Below are 15,165 nucleotides of genomic sequence, written 5' to 3' on the forward strand. Positions count from 1 at the left end.
AATTCCACAACAGATTTTTAAAACTTTTTATATCCTTAAGATAATTTAAGATAAGCTTATTAGAGAATTACCTAGACTGTTTTACTCACTCATCAATACCATCAAAAAAAAAATTCCTAAGATTTCTTACTTCAGACCATAATAATCTTTTGAAATTCAGGACAACATAGGTTTATCAACGAGTTTATGGTCAAAACTCATTTTATGCATCTCATAAACATTTTAAATTAAATTCATTGTACTCTTTGCATCTTCCTTATTAATCATGCCATCCCACTTGGATTCCACCGTGTAGATTGAGAGTTGTGAATTTTTAACTATTTACAGTTTTACCATGAATATTTTACCCAAATTAGGTGATGCCCTCGAGCATCGCATAAACATTTCAAATTAAATTTGCTGTACTTGTCGAAATTTCTAATAACTAACTAGTGAAGCGGATCACAATAATTAAATTTGATAACAGAAAACCTAAAAGAAGGTGATCCAAAGGACCAGACGATTTGACGTTGATGACGACGATGATAGGACGTGATAAGTAAGCAGCTACAAGCTCCTAATTTAAGCTGGCTGTGTAACCTGCTGTGAGAGGACAAAATTCTAGGACAAACCTTTCTATCCTCTCGCTTTCTCTGTGCTGTTAATGTGGCACAAGTGTTTGCAGCCATAACTCCAAAGTAAGATGAGTTTCAATGAAGAATCCTTCTTTATGGCCGGCAAGATCCAATCGCCAGATGTCTCCACTGGCAGTAGACGCTAGGTGACAATCCAGGAAAAGAAGTCTATTTAGAATACCAGTACGCTGCAGGCGGTAGAGGACAAGCTGCTCGAGTTGAGGACATGAAAGGTATCGCAATCCCTCCTCCATTTATATCAACTTTAATTAAGGAGGGAAGAAGAGCTGCGTTGTTGATTTTCTTCTTAGATATTTTATATATATATACATCGACAGACAAGATTTAATTATGTTAATGTGTTAAAGAAGATTGCAAATCCATCGTCCTCTTTTGTGGTAGTAATCATATTAATTTTAATTTCACTCTGCAATGTCTTTTGTTGTTCTCCTCACAGAGATCGGCAGAGATTTTTGGCTTTAGCTAGCTTAATTCGTACTCACAACCAAAAATGAAATCCGGCGGCGTCCGTCTCCGCCGCATTACAGAGCGGCCGCGGCGGGGGGCCGGAGAATCCAAGCGGTGAAGGCGTCGAGCGTCTTCATGTCGGCTCGGTAGTGTTTCTGCGTGAACTGGAGCAGAGTCGGCCAGGTGAAGTCCGGGTAGACCCGCGGGTGCTCCGCGTCCACCAACTCCGCCGGCGGCCTCACCACCCGGTGGTTCGCGGGGCAGAGGAAGAACGCCAGCGACTTCCGTGGCGTCTCGCTGTTCACCACCGCCCTGTGCAGGCAGCTCTTGTACCGCCCGTTCGACAGAGCCTGCACTATTACTCGACGATCGTTGAATCCAGTGGTATATATATATATATATACACACACACGCAGCACATGCGCGCGCGCACACACAGAATGAGTATAAACTCGGGAAATACCATGAAGGTGTCGCCGATGTTGACGACGAAGGCGTTGTGGGTGGGGCGGATGGTGCGCCAGCGGCCGTCGGAGAAGACCTGGAGGCCCTGTACATGGTCCTGGAAAAGGATGGTGAGGGAAGTAGGGTCGCAATGCGGTCCGGTGCCAAGAGTCAGCTCCGGCCTCAGGCACCGCGGGTAGTAGTTGAGCCGCATTATGGAGTCGTTGTCGGCGAAGAAATCACAGAAGTGTCGCCGGTCTACTCCAAGGCTCAGCCCCAGCAGTTCCATGATCTCCAACGACAACTTGCTCATCGCCTCGCAGTAACTCTGGTACACCTCCCTGCGCCGTCCGTAATTGGTCGGATACGGATCGAGGACTAATTTTCGAGCTAAGGATTTGTTTTGATTCGATTACCCGAACTGCCGGAATTCTTCGCCCAATGTGGTGATCAAGTAGTTCAGGACGACGTCGCCTCCGCCGGCGAGCGTGGGCGAGAAGTGGATGGAGAGAGTCTCCTTCCAGGGGAGCTTGCTGGCGAAGCGGCCGGTGAAGCTGCTGGCGTAGCCGCAGCTCTCTCCGGGACGGCGCTGCGCCCTCTGTTTCTCCGGGAGAGGCATCTGAAAGAAGACATCCGCGCAGCGGTGCGCCTCCGCCAGCAGCTCGGCGTCGATGCCGTGGTTCACCACCTGGAAAAACCCATGCCGCTCGCAAGCCGAGGCCACCGACCGCGTCACGGCCGAGGCCGCCGCCGCGTCACCGGATAGCAGTTGGCCGAGGTCGATCAGCGGGACCACGAGCTCCTCCTGCGCCTCCGGCTTCGGCTTCTCCTCCTCCGGCCACACGAAATGCGCGGGAATGTCGGCCTGCACGCTGAGCACGGCGGCGTCGAACACCGGCGCCTCTTTCTCCGCGCACGCCGTTTCTCTCGGCCGGGAAAAAGCCCGCAAAACCATACCTTTATACTCGGCACACAAACACTCTTCTCAATCAAAACAAAAACAAAAACAAAACAGAACAGAAGAATAATTCCACAAGAATGAAGAAAGCAACAATCGATGCCGCGGATCGTCGATCGAGAAGAGAAATAGTAAACAAAAAACAAGAACGCGTTCGATAAATACCATCAATTTACCACCACACCCATCTCTGCTGCTTTTATAGTGGACAGACCGGCCATCTCTACATCTCTCATCAACCATCAGCTCCAGACTATGCAATGCAAAACGAAGAATCCATCAATGGCGGATCAAATGAAATTCTGGATCATATTAACATCAGTTATCCCGATCGATATGGATAGATCTTCGATTCTTTTCTTTAATTGGTTAATAATCCCAGCAGACACAGTAAAGTACAGCCGCTGCAGGATGCCAAATCCTATTTCTCCCAAGTTTTTAATGCCATACGATTTTGAGAAATAATAGAGCTGAAACAAGAACAGAAAGGAAATAGGAAAATAATTTCTTGCTGTTTTATTGTGGAGGGCCAAACATGTCTTCGCACGGACATAATCTTCTCAGGCTGGCAGCACTTATCATGAGTGTATGGATATAGTCTTCCAAGGAGGGTGAGAATAAATATAATAAAATAATTGTAAGTACAATAGATTGTTATTAATTAGGTATAAGATTTCTAGTTTGATCGATAGTATCTTTGTCTGCCAATCACTTGGGAAATCTTTCCAGATAATTATGAACTGGATCTATTCTTAAATTTGTGCTACAGAGAAAAAAATGATTTTATTAATGCGAGGTCAATTCTGAAGTGAAGTCCTCCGTTAACCAATTCTATCTCTGATAGGATGGTGTGGAAGGTCATGTCATAGGCTCATCAGCTGCAGAATAGTTCGTGCCGATTTAACGTTAATCTCTGAAAGTTACCGCTTTATTCATTTTATCCAGACAAAATATATGTATGATCTGTGGATTTAGCAAATCTTGCTAAGTAGGAAATATCTGGGCTTCTCCAGACAATGATGCAGTTATTTTGTGCTTGTTGTTTACCGTCATTCGTCAATTGATGTTGGACTTGGGGCATTTTCTTTCAATCACTGTTAGTCAAAGTGAACCATCTTATTCGCTCATATCGTTTATATAACCCTAAACTCTGAATTCCATCTCTGCATTCCAATAACCCCAAACTCTTCTTGTTTTTAATGTTTCCCTTCTGTTGTTAGGATAAGAAATGAACGTCGATGAGAAGATGCGTGAAAGGAAATTTGAGATTTTGTTCGGGAAGAGGGATCGGATAGGATAAGATATTCATAAAACAAAGGCCAAATTTGACTCCCCAATCAGGCTTCCAGACCTCACCACCACCTGTCACCAGTCCACGTTCCCCTGTTTTGTATTTTCTAGCATCCTCCTCCCGGACATGATCGCCAGCCACCATTGCCCATAACAAACCCATCCAACCATCGTCGTTCCGGAGTAGCAGCTTGCCGAACCACTGCTCCTCCGGTGAAAACAAGGCAGTGACTGTCATAGATGTCACTGCCATAGATGTCAACGTGGATTTCTTGTTTTGTGGACGTCAGATTCAGTGGGGGCTTTGGTATCTCAGCCAGCTAACCGAGCTGGGTGTCGAAATTCTAGTTCTGCTAACCTCACGGATGATATCACATTTTGGATGAATCCCACGCTCCACAAATATCTTCTTCATTTTTTGTTTCTATTTTAAAGTAGAGATGCTGCCTCGTCACCGAGGTTTTCATGTTTATATAATTGACACTGCTACTATTGCATTCCTTATCCTCTCTTTCATGGGTGCTGCTATCGCATCCCTTGTGCTCTCTACTTTGGCTATCCTCCTCCTGTCGCTTCTACTGCGAGTGTTGGTTCGTCTAATATGGAGGCCATACGCCATCACCCAATATTTCAAGAAACAAGGAGTAGATGGCCCCGGTTACAAGTTCTACAAAGGATCCAACGAGGACATCAAAGCCATGAAAAGAGAGGCATCAGGGCTGATCTTGGACAGAAGGTCGCACGACGTCGCCAGCCGTGTGATTCCGCACTTCATCAAGTGGGCATCGCAATATGGTCTGTTCATTCTAATCTACATTAATCGTGATCAGCATCACTTTAATTAGGATCATACATGTTCTTCCTCGACAGGCAATGTGTTCCTCTTCTGGTTTGGGACGAATCCCATGTTGTTGATCAATGACCCCGAGATGGTTAAACATGTACTAGCAAACAAATTTGGTTTCTACTCCAAGCTGGATGTTGATCCTAATATTTTAGCTCTCTTGGGCAAGGGATTGGTCCTGGTTGAGGGATCAGAATGGGCAAGGCATAGGAGAATTGTTAACCCTGCGTTCACAATGGATAAGCTCAAGGTGATGAGTGGCCGCCTGTTTAAAAGTACATCTCGTAGAAATGTTAAGCTCGCTAAACCTATAAACTTTCTTCGTGGCAGATGTTGACAGGGAAGATGGCAGACTGCGTGAGGGTGATGCTTCAAGGGTGGGAGGAGCAGGCAACACGATCAGCAGACAAGCAACAGGAAGTAGAGGTTTCCAAGCAATTTCAGGAGTTGACAGCTGATGTGATTTCTCACACTGCATTTGGGAGCAGCTTCTCTGAGGGAAAAGAAGTATTTCTAGCTCAGAAAGAACTGCAGATTCTGGCCTCCGCAAATATTCTTAACATAGAATTCCCTGGATCCAGGTGACTGACAACTCGTATAGATTCCAAATAATTGAGACTAATAATAGACTTGACGTTGACATGGAAAAACAAATTTGAAAACAGGTTTCTCCCAACTAAGAAAAATCTATGCAAATGGAAGCTAGAGAGAAGAGTAAACAACACACTGATGCGTATCATACAGAGGAGATTGGACTCCAAGGATTCCAGCTATGGACATGATCTCCTTGGCCTGATGATGGAAGCCAGCCAGAAACAGAGAGGGCAGAGAATGAGCATGTATGAGATCGTAGATGAGTGCAAGACCTTCTTCTTCGCGGGGCACGAGACCACTTCCCATTTACTGACCTGGGCCCTCTTCCTGCTGAGCACCAACCGAGACTGGCAAGAGAAGCTCAGGGATGAGGTGCTCAGGGAATGCGGACAGCAAGTGCCCGATGCAGATACGCTAAGCAAATTAAAACTGGTAATTAAAACCTCTGGATCGATCATGCTGACTTAAAACCTCCATATGCCATCTTGATTTGCTTGCTTGCAGGTCACCATGGTTCTCCTGGAGACGTTGAGACTGTATGGCCCCGTGGTTCAGATGGCAAGAAAGGCAAGCCAAGATATGGCGCTGGGGAACATCAGCGTACCCAAGGGCACTGCACTCATCATTCCTATCATGATGATCCACCGGAGCAAGGAGATCTGGGGGCCTGATGCCAATGAATTCAATCCCCACAGGTTCAAAGATGGCATCTCCAAGGCTGCCTCGCACCCCAACGCACTGCTCGCGTTCTCCATTGGGCCAAGAGCTTGCATTGGCCAGAACTTCGCCATGTTGGAGGCCAAGACAGTGACTGCCATGCTCCTGCAAAGGTTCTCCTTCTCCCTGTCCCCCGACTACAAACACGCACCGATTGACTTTCTGACATTGCAACCTCAGCACGGGCTTCCCATACTCTTCACTCCCTTGCATGTCTAGCTAAGCTACTAGTTTAGTATCGTAAAATAATTTCAACCTAATAAAATATAAATAAATCTTCTAATTTTATAGTAAGAAATTCAACGTATCCTAATTTAACGACGTCGTTCACGGGGAAACAACCATCGAAGCTCTGGATCAAATTAATTAATCCTTTCTTTTAGTGATTGCAAGAGCTAGGAGGCCTATTAAATCTCTCCCCTAGAACTTGCATAAATTTCTACGGCCATCTCCAATGGCCTCCTACTTCCAGTAGCGAGGTGCCAGCAACAATATAAATTATATCAATCGCCGTACGTACGTGTTTCCTCCATGGACCTGTTTAGCTCGTGACATCGCCAAACTCCTCCTCTTCCTCTGCTATCCTTGCAAATCAATTAGACTCATCGACCACCTCGAAGGTTCACTTTGGGGTGGTTGATTCTGTGTGCTCGTTATAAAGAATTAAAAAGAAACAAGAAAGAAAAACAGAGCTGAGGCAAGTTTGGGTGAAAGCTGATCGATCAGGGAGAGATGGGCACTTCTGTGAAGAAGGGCATCCTAAAGCCCATACGATACATTTCCCAAATGTTCGGTATGTCGATTTTATCCGCTAAAGCTTTTCAATACGTACGGTAATTGATTATATTATTAAATTATTTCAGATCAGAAGGAGCCAGAATTGCAAATTGGCTTTCCGACTGATGTCAAACACGTGGCCCACATCGGATCGGACGGCCCCAACACTAGCGATCCAGGATGGGTATTTATCAAAATTATTATTTTATTATTTTTGGGGATCGATTTTGAAGCTGCAGAAACCGATTGATTTTGTGCGGTCGAGCGCAGATGAAGGATTACCATTCAGCTCCACTCAACCCCACGTGCGGAACGCCGGAGACAGACAGCGCCGCCGCGAATACGTGGGGCTCTCAAGGTAACGACGGACTTTTTCCATTGAAGTTCTGCATTCGGATCGCGTGACCGCTGGCCTCTTGTCATTGTTCAGGCTCAGATTTCTTGAGTGAGGGGATCGAAGACTCCGCGGCCGGCGACGGAGGCGCGGACTCCAAGCCGCGACACTCGAGGCGGCACAAATCCGACGACACGCCTGATATGGGTGCTGCTGCAGACTCGGCCGACGGCGGGGCGAAGAAGGGCCGGCGAGGACGCAAGAAGGAAGCGGCCTCCGCGGGCACGAACGCCGACGTTCCGGCGATCCCCAAGAAGTCACACCGGCGGCGGTCCAAGGATGAAGGGTCCGCGAAGACCTCCAAGTCGAAGGCAGCGCCGTCTGCCAAGTCTGATGCAGCGGCGGAGGCGGAGAAGAACTCGGCACCATCGGCGGCGGCAGGAGGCTCTTAATTGTGAGTTCGAGACTGCCCGTGGATACTGAAAACGGATCGATCAATCGCGAGTGTAAGAAGCTGCAGGGACGAGAGAGAAGTATTAGAGAACATTTTTTTTTGTGTGTTCGTCATGGCCAACTGTGGTAACCACAAAAAATGGCACACACATGCATGCATGCATGCATGCTATAAAATTATTTCTCATGTTATGATTAATCACATTGAATTTTAAAAATATCATTTCGATTACATATTGTGTGCTACTTGATCCTCATTATGAAGTTGAAAACTGGTTTAGTTTGTAGTATTTTCTTAATCCTACTTCTTCCTTTCCTAATTAAAACAGATGATGTGAAGAGTCTTAGTAGTCTTCATGTGTATCATATCAGGAGGGTCAATAGTCATGTTCATCAGATAGGTTAAAGTCAACTCGGGTCAGACTCGAGATGAGAAGCTCCATCGCTTGGTTCAGCATGTCGATTCTTTCAGCTCAACCCCTCGGTTTGACCGACAGTGGATCCGAATTGTGAGAGGCTTCGCCATTCGGCTTGCCTTGACTGATTCCTCCCATCGCTATTCAGCTCGGTCATGTCGATTCCTTCAGCTTAACCACTCAAACACGACAAATAATGAACCCGAGATGAGAAACTTCACCATTCGATTTGGTCATGCTGATTCCTTCGGCTCAACTACTTGGTTCGATTGACAGTGGACCCGAAATAAGAAGCTCCAACACTCGGCTCAGGTGTGCCAACTCACCTCACTAGATTCAACATTGTCAACTATTCCCTCAGTTCAATCGCACTACAAAAAAGAGGGTATTTTGCAACGAAATATGCGATGAAAAACTTTTCATCATGAATAAGTCATTGCCAAATTCTGTGCCAAAATAATGTATATTCGTCGTAAAATTTGGTATGAATTTTTCTTTGTCACAAAAATCGTTGCAAATTTGCGATGAAAAATAGTTCGTCACAGAATTTCATGATCTCAAATTTGCGACGAAAGGGATATTTGTGGCAAACCTGCGATGAAAAAACAAGTTCGTTGCAGATTCAGAAAATCTGTGATGAAAATATTTTTTCGTTGTCATAGTCATTACAAATTTGCATGGTAAAAAAATATCAAATTTGCGATGAAAAGGGTTATTTGTTGCAAATTTGTGACGCATCCATTTTTCGTCACAAATCTACAATGAAAATAGGTTTTCGTCGCAGATTTGCAACAAATAACCTTTTCATCACAAATTTGAAATGGAAACTTATTTTCATCGCAAATTTGTGACTAAAAAGAGATTTCGCTGTAGATTTGCGATACATAGTGTAACATTATGATAAGTTTATGACGAAAAATTTTATCACAAAATTCATCACAGAATATAATGCAATTTTTTTTCATAGAACATACTCATTTGTGCATTTTATTTATTGTGTATACAAATGATGTTCAAACATATTTTTATATAAACACAATAATAAATATTCCAATACATTATACACAATAATTAAGCAATCCAATATATCCTATATACACAATTCATCCAAACAAGTCATATTTATACAAGTCCAAATACTCAAAATGAAATCATACGAAAACAAAACAAATCAAACATATTTATACAGGTCATATGCATACAACAACCCATCATATCCATAAATATACAGATATCATAATTCAGCAAGTCTCATACCAAAGAGTATCAAAAGGATGGAAATATACAAATAGAAATTTCTTAGTATCCCGAGATAGTTTTTTTGTAACTCCAAGGTTTTTTTGATGTGATAAACAAGTTAATTTAGATCCTGTGGTGTTTTAATCTTGTGTCTAAGTGTGCAGGAGCTTAGGAGCACAGGGAGTTTAGCAAAAGACGCAGCTAGCGAGAATGACGACACGGGAGAGAGCCGATGAGCTCGGTGCATCTGAGGTATGAGGTGCTGCGGAAGAGTATGCAGGCGGACGAGAAGGAGGTGCACGGAGTTTCCGAGGGATGAGAAACCAGAGCGGAAGGTTGCTTGAGAAGGCCAAAATTGGGTTCGGGTGAGCCTTATTTCGGTTGGATGAAATCACCAAAGCGAGCGGAGCCGGAGCGGAAGACCCGAACCGAGGCGAACATCACCGGAGTAGAGGGCTCAGACAAAAAATCAACTAGGTTGACTTTAGTGGTCTGGGCGCCCGGAGCGATTCTGGGCGCTCGGAACTGGATTTTGATCGGATCACGGTCAAACGCGATACGTTGCAAAGAGGATAAAATTTTATCCCCTCCCAGGCGCCTGGAACTCTCCAGGCACCCCGACCAAGGCTATAAATACAACCTTGGTCCAGAAGCTATTCATTGATTAAAGCAATTAGCAAACCAACACTTGTGCGCTTCCATTTTTGGTTTAGCTTCTATTTTTTTTGTACGTCATTGTTGTACGAGGCTTCTCCGCCTGAAGGAGATACTAGTGTGGTTCATTCCTTGGATTAACAACCTCCCCGGTTGTAACCAAGTAAAAATTCCTGTGCCTCTACCTTTTTAGTTCTTTCTTTAATTAATGCAAGTGTTCTTTTGAAAGTCCAAGAAGGGTAGTTTTGTTTTTTATCTGTGCAGGCTATTGAACCCCCCTTCTAGCTGGCCCAACGCGGTCCAACAAGTGGTATCAGAGCCAGAACACTTCAGGAGGACTAACTGCCGATCGAAGCACCGAACAAATGACCGGACCAAGTATATACCCACCGAAGTTCGAGGGGGATTTCGGCAGCTGGAAAAAGCGAATGCAGGTATTTTTCAAAACTGACTTTGATTTACTTTTAATTATGGAATTTGGTTTTGTAGTATCGGAGGGCAAAGAAAAATACCAGTGGACGAAAAAGGAGCAGACCAATTACGTGGCAAACGACAAAGTAGAATTTCGTCTACTGAGCGTCCTTCCACCACAAGAAGACAATCGGATCGGTAACTACGGCTCAGTAAAAGAACTGTGGGAAAAGTTCCTTGAGCTGCACGAAGGGACGTCCGAAACCAAGCTCGCAAGACGGGATTTACTTCACAACCAGCTCACCAGCTTGAGACTTGAAGAAGACAAAACAATTGCGCATCTGCACTTGAAAATTAAGGAGATTATCACTGGACTATCGAATCTCAGAGAAAAGGTAAGTAACCGAGATTCACTAAGGTACGCACTCAATTCATTTCCTAGAAATACTAAATGGGCATCACTAGTAGATGCTTTTTTATATATATAAGGACTTAGAAACTATTTCCTTAGAAGAATTATTTTCCACATTTGAAGTGCATGAATCGAGATGTGCTGATATGAAGGAGACGAAGCACAACATCGCCCTAAAGGCATCGAGAGATGAACCTGAGTCAAAATCCTCTCTCGACGATGAAGAAATGGTAATGATGGTAAGACGATTTAAGAAATTATGTAAATCTAGAAAAACTAACCATCCACAGGGTAGAAAGAAAAGGACGATCCGATGCTACCACTCTAACGAAGAAGAGCACGTCAAGAATAACTGCTCCAAGCTAAGAAACAAGGACAAAGGAAAAAAGCCTGTCCAACCGAACAAATTCAAGACATCAAAAGCAACGTGGGACGATACGTTGTCCGAATCGGAAGTCGAGGCCTTCTCCGGACTTGCATTAATGGCAAGTCATCAAGACGAGGACTCCGATTCAAGCTCGTCCGAAATGAGCATCGAGAGCATCGATGAAGGGGGAGCTATGTCGGAAGAAAGCAGCAGTTCAGGGGGAGACACGGATAACGAGATCGACAAGGTAAGTCAGGTACGATCTCTTCATCCCGATAAATTATTTAAGTTTGTTAAATTGTTAACTAAGGATTGCTGTAAGTTAGAAAAAGAGATTAAAAATTTAAAAGTAATTCTAACTAAATCTTGCCCATTAGAAGAATTAGACAAATTAAAATTAGAAAATAATGCTTTAAAAATACAAGTAGATAACTTAAAAAATCATGCATGTTCATAATTTCAGAAAATACAACAATCTAAATTGGTATTTTAGATATCATAAGGGGTAAATTAGAAATATTTCAAAAAAGTATGCCCCTACGAAATTCTTAGTTAATCCAGTTGGTTGGAACCCATATTGGGCTCCAAAATCTTGTTTAACCTAAACTCTAAATTAGACTTAGTACTTTCAGGGAGAAAATTAAACGTTGAATTTCTTTATAAGACTTTATCTAAGAAAGTGGTTGTTGCTCCAATAACCAAGAAGACCTAGTGTCTCGCCACTGCTTGGAAGCCAAAATATTGAAATAAAATGTTTAATTAACTTACTGATAAAGCATTGAAATTAAATAATACTTTAAAATATTTTTTCAAACAATTTTTTAAAAAAATTCTCAAAATTGTCTAAAAGTTGCCTAAGTTAGAATTTTCTTTTTAGAAAATTTTCTTCCTTAAAGTTTTTACTTATTCTCAAAAATAATTTTGCTTGCAAAAACTTAGAAAAGTTTTTCAAAAATATTTGTTAAACATTTGTACTTAGATTTTTTTTTTGAAAATTATTACAAAGGGGGAAGAAAAGAAATTTTTTTTTTCAAAATTATTACCCTTAGATTTTCTCTTGGTACCCCATTTTTATGTGATCAAATTAAAGGGGGAGAAGGAAAAGGTTAAGTCTATGGGGAGGTAGATTACAATTACAATTTTTTTGTTTGCACTTTGTTGTAATATTATTTGTTTTTCTTTTATGTCTATTTACCATAGCTTAACTTAGGTTGCTCACATCAAAAAGGGGGAGATTGTTGGAACCCCAAGGTTGTTTTGATGTGATCAATAAGTTAAGTTAGGTCATGTGGTGTTTTAACCTTGTATCTAAGTGTATGGGATCTTAGGAGCACAGGGAGTCGAGCAAAAGACGCAGCTAGCGAGAAAGACGACACGGGAGAGAGTTGATGGGCTCGGTGTGTCTGAGGTACAAGGTTCTACGGAAGAGTACGCGGGCGGACGAGAAGAAGGCGCGCGACATTTCCGAGGGACGAGAAACCAGAGCGGAAGGTTGCTCGAGAAGGCCGAAATTGGGTTTGAGTGAGCCTTATTTCGGTTGGATGAAATCACCCAAGCGAGCAGCACCGGAGCAGAAGACCCGGATCGAGGCGAACAACACCAGAGCAGAGGGCTCAGACCAAAAGTCAACTAGGTTGATTTAGTGGTCCGGGCGCCCGGACCCATTCCAGACACCCGGAACTAGATTTTGACTAGATCGCGGTCAAACGTGATCCGTTGCAAAGGGAATAAAATTTTATCCCCTCCTAGGCGCCTGGAACCCTCTAGGCACCCTGACCAAGGCTATAAATACAGCTTTGGTCCAGAAGCTATTCATTGATTCAAGCAATTAGCAAACCAACACTTGTGCACTTCCATTTTTAATTTAGCTTCTATTTTTTTATACGTCATTGTTGTACAAGGCTTCTCCGCCTAAAGGAGATACTAGTGCGGTTCATTCCTTGGATTAACAACATTCTCGATTGCAACCAAGTAAAAATTCCTGTGTATCTACCTTTTTATTTCTTTCTTTAATTAATGCAAGTGTTCTTTTGAAAGTCCGAGAAGGGTAGTTTTGTTTTTTATCTGTGCAGCCTATTCAACCCCCCTTCTAACCGGCCCAACGCGGTCCAACAGTTTTGATGTAGTCAACTAAATTAAGTTTGGTCCTATGGGTATTTGATGTCTTGTGTCTAAGTGTGTAGGAACTTGGAGCATAGGAAGTCGAGCGAAAGACGCAGCTAGCGAGAAGGACGACACGGGAGAGAGTCGATGGTCTCGGTGTTGGATTTTGAGGGATGTCCTAAGGCAATTGCCTTATAATTTTTACTATTGATTTTATAAATATATATATTCACTATTTGAGTGCACATTCTCTATGTGTATGATTGGATCTTAAACTCATGTACTGAATGCCCGCAATACAAGTCATAGCATGAGAGAATTTGTTATTGGATCACAACTTGTGAGTATCTCTACATGTGCAATTATGAATGTATTGGAATATTCCCTAGTCGATAAATTGATGAGTTCGAACATCATCGATTCTGATAGACTAGCACGGGTTATACTCCTTAGTGTGGTCAAGTAGTGTTATCCATTTTGCATGTCACGTGACACATCAAATTAATTAAGATTGGTAACTCGAATAAACTAAAGATAATACGTGTAGTAAGGAGTCCAAGTCATGTTTTTCCAAAGATAGCTAACTAGTGAATTTGTGAGTATTCTAGAATTGATTTAAATGAAGTTATTACATCAACAAGGTCTAAAATTTGCAAGAACTGAACCTAACATTTCATCAACATCACACTCAATTTCAAACCTTGACTCAATCACCAAATCTTCTATATTCAATCACAATCAACACTTAAACTCAGAAGCTCATTCACAATAACAATGAATAGAGACAACACTCAACTCTAAATTGTAGTCAACTTATACAATCAATCTCAAATAACATAATGCGTAATAGAGATAACAATCAAAAACTCAAGTAAGCATTTTAAATTCAAACAAGAAAACAGTCACAAGATTGATTGTATTAAGTAAGGAATTGCTAAACCTAAATATCAAACTAACAAGTTAGCAGAAAATAAACTACAATCCAAAGTGAACATAGATTGCAAACTAATAAGGAGATGCTACACTATTTGGATTATAAAAAAAACTCAAATGAAATTGAAATTGCAAAAGAAAGTATCAGATCTGAAGATCTGAGCAAGTTATATAAGAAATGAAAAAAAAAATAAAGATAAAGAAAACCTAAAGCATTCCACATCCAAATCCCGAGCTCTAACTGCTCCACTCTGCTATGAAAACAAAGGTGCTTGCGGAAACCTCCCTTCAAACACCCAACGAGCAATGTACAAGCTTACAACTATTTCTAGAAAGTGCTCACCGCTCTTGGAAACCTCCCTCAAAGCTCACATCCGACTGGAAACCTCATCAACCGAAGAACAAAGTGAAGATCCTGTGATTGGCGAAGCTAATTCAATTGATCAGATCGACTTAACCTCGCTGTGGAATGGAGATCGGAAAACGACCAGAGACTTACGGAACCTCCCTTCAAACTCTGGTGGATGTGAAGATCACTTGATCTGGAACCTCCCTCGATCAAGTGGCGGTGGTGGAACAGAATCCAAGTCGCAATTGGGAAACCTCCCTCAATCACTCTCTGCCCTCGGAAGATGAACGCCAGCAGCTGGAGATTGTCGTTGATGGAGAAGAAGAAGCTACAGGATCTGGAATGTAGAAGGAGCGTCGGCGTCACGGAAAAAGGAAGAGGAATAGTAGAAAAAATCGCGAGATCGCCGAGCCCGCAAGACACTGTAGCTTCTCAAAGCTTTTAAACCTCTCCCAATCTGATCTGACGGTCCAGATTAATTCAGGCTTGATCAACGGCTGGATGAACTCAGATCTGCATCAAAACCTCTGATCTTCATCTATGGTTGAGATCTCCTCCTCATTAGGTTGGATGGGCCAGATCTTCAATGGATGACTCAGATATGCTTTATTGTAGATGAACGGTCCAAATAACTCCAAGGTTTGATCATCTCATTTACCCTTAGATTTGAGCCCAATGTAGTCTGATCTGATCGGGTTCATGACCCTTTTGATGTCTACAAAATAATAATCAAATATTAGCACCAAATACCACGATAATAGACTAATTTGCAATTAAGTCCAAGATCA

At 42.7% G+C, this 15,165-nt stretch overlaps 3 protein-coding genes across 5 annotated transcripts; 2 read left to right on the forward strand and 1 right to left on the reverse strand.

Annotated features, from left to right (window-relative positions):
- Positions 1-986: 986 nt before the first annotated feature.
- LOC121996117 (gibberellin 20 oxidase 1-D-like) lies at positions 987-3,029 on the reverse strand. Of its 2 annotated transcripts, none has more exons than XM_042549954.1 (4): positions 2,650-3,029; positions 1,943-2,483; positions 1,546-1,867; positions 987-1,432 (listed from the first exon to the last, which is right to left on the reverse strand). In XM_042549954.1, exons 2-4 carry the CDS (start codon positions 2,479-2,481, stop codon positions 1,157-1,159), a joined length of 1,137 nt encoding a protein of 378 aa, XP_042405888.1. In that variant the 5' UTR covers positions 2,482-2,483; positions 2,650-3,029; the 3' UTR covers positions 987-1,156. The 2 variants fall into 2 exon arrangements, with proteins under 2 accessions (XP_042405888.1, XP_042405889.1); XM_042549955.1 differs by having other exon boundaries at positions 1,240-1,437.
- Positions 3,030-4,199: 1,170 nt separating this feature from the next.
- LOC121996116 (cytochrome P450 709B2-like) lies at positions 4,200-6,227 on the forward strand. 2 transcript variants are annotated; one of them, XM_042549953.1, is made up of 6 exons: positions 4,200-4,569; positions 4,645-4,715; positions 4,788-4,868; positions 4,949-5,199; positions 5,284-5,644; positions 5,717-6,227. In XM_042549953.1, exons 1-6 carry the CDS (start codon positions 4,215-4,217, stop codon positions 6,146-6,148), a joined length of 1,551 nt encoding a protein of 516 aa, XP_042405887.1. In that variant the 5' UTR covers positions 4,200-4,214; the 3' UTR covers positions 6,149-6,227. The 2 variants fall into 2 exon arrangements, with proteins under 2 accessions (XP_042405887.1, XP_042405886.1); XM_042549952.1 differs by having other exon boundaries at positions 4,645-4,868.
- Positions 6,228-6,364: 137 nt separating this feature from the next.
- LOC121996119 (CRIB domain-containing protein RIC7-like) lies at positions 6,365-7,662 on the forward strand. The gene is made up of 4 exons (XM_042549956.1): positions 6,365-6,722; positions 6,793-6,890; positions 6,977-7,064; positions 7,137-7,662. The coding sequence occupies exons 1-4, from the start codon at positions 6,662-6,664 to the stop codon at positions 7,490-7,492; spliced, it is 603 nt and encodes a 200-aa protein (XP_042405890.1). The 5' UTR covers positions 6,365-6,661; the 3' UTR covers positions 7,493-7,662.
- The last annotated feature ends 7,503 nt before the right edge of the window (positions 7,663-15,165 follow it).

Source organism: Zingiber officinale, chromosome 6A (assembly GCF_018446385.1).
Source record: "Zingiber officinale cultivar Zhangliang chromosome 6A, Zo_v1.1, whole genome shotgun sequence".
NCBI lineage: Eukaryota > Viridiplantae > Streptophyta > Magnoliopsida > Zingiberales > Zingiberaceae > Zingiber > Zingiber officinale.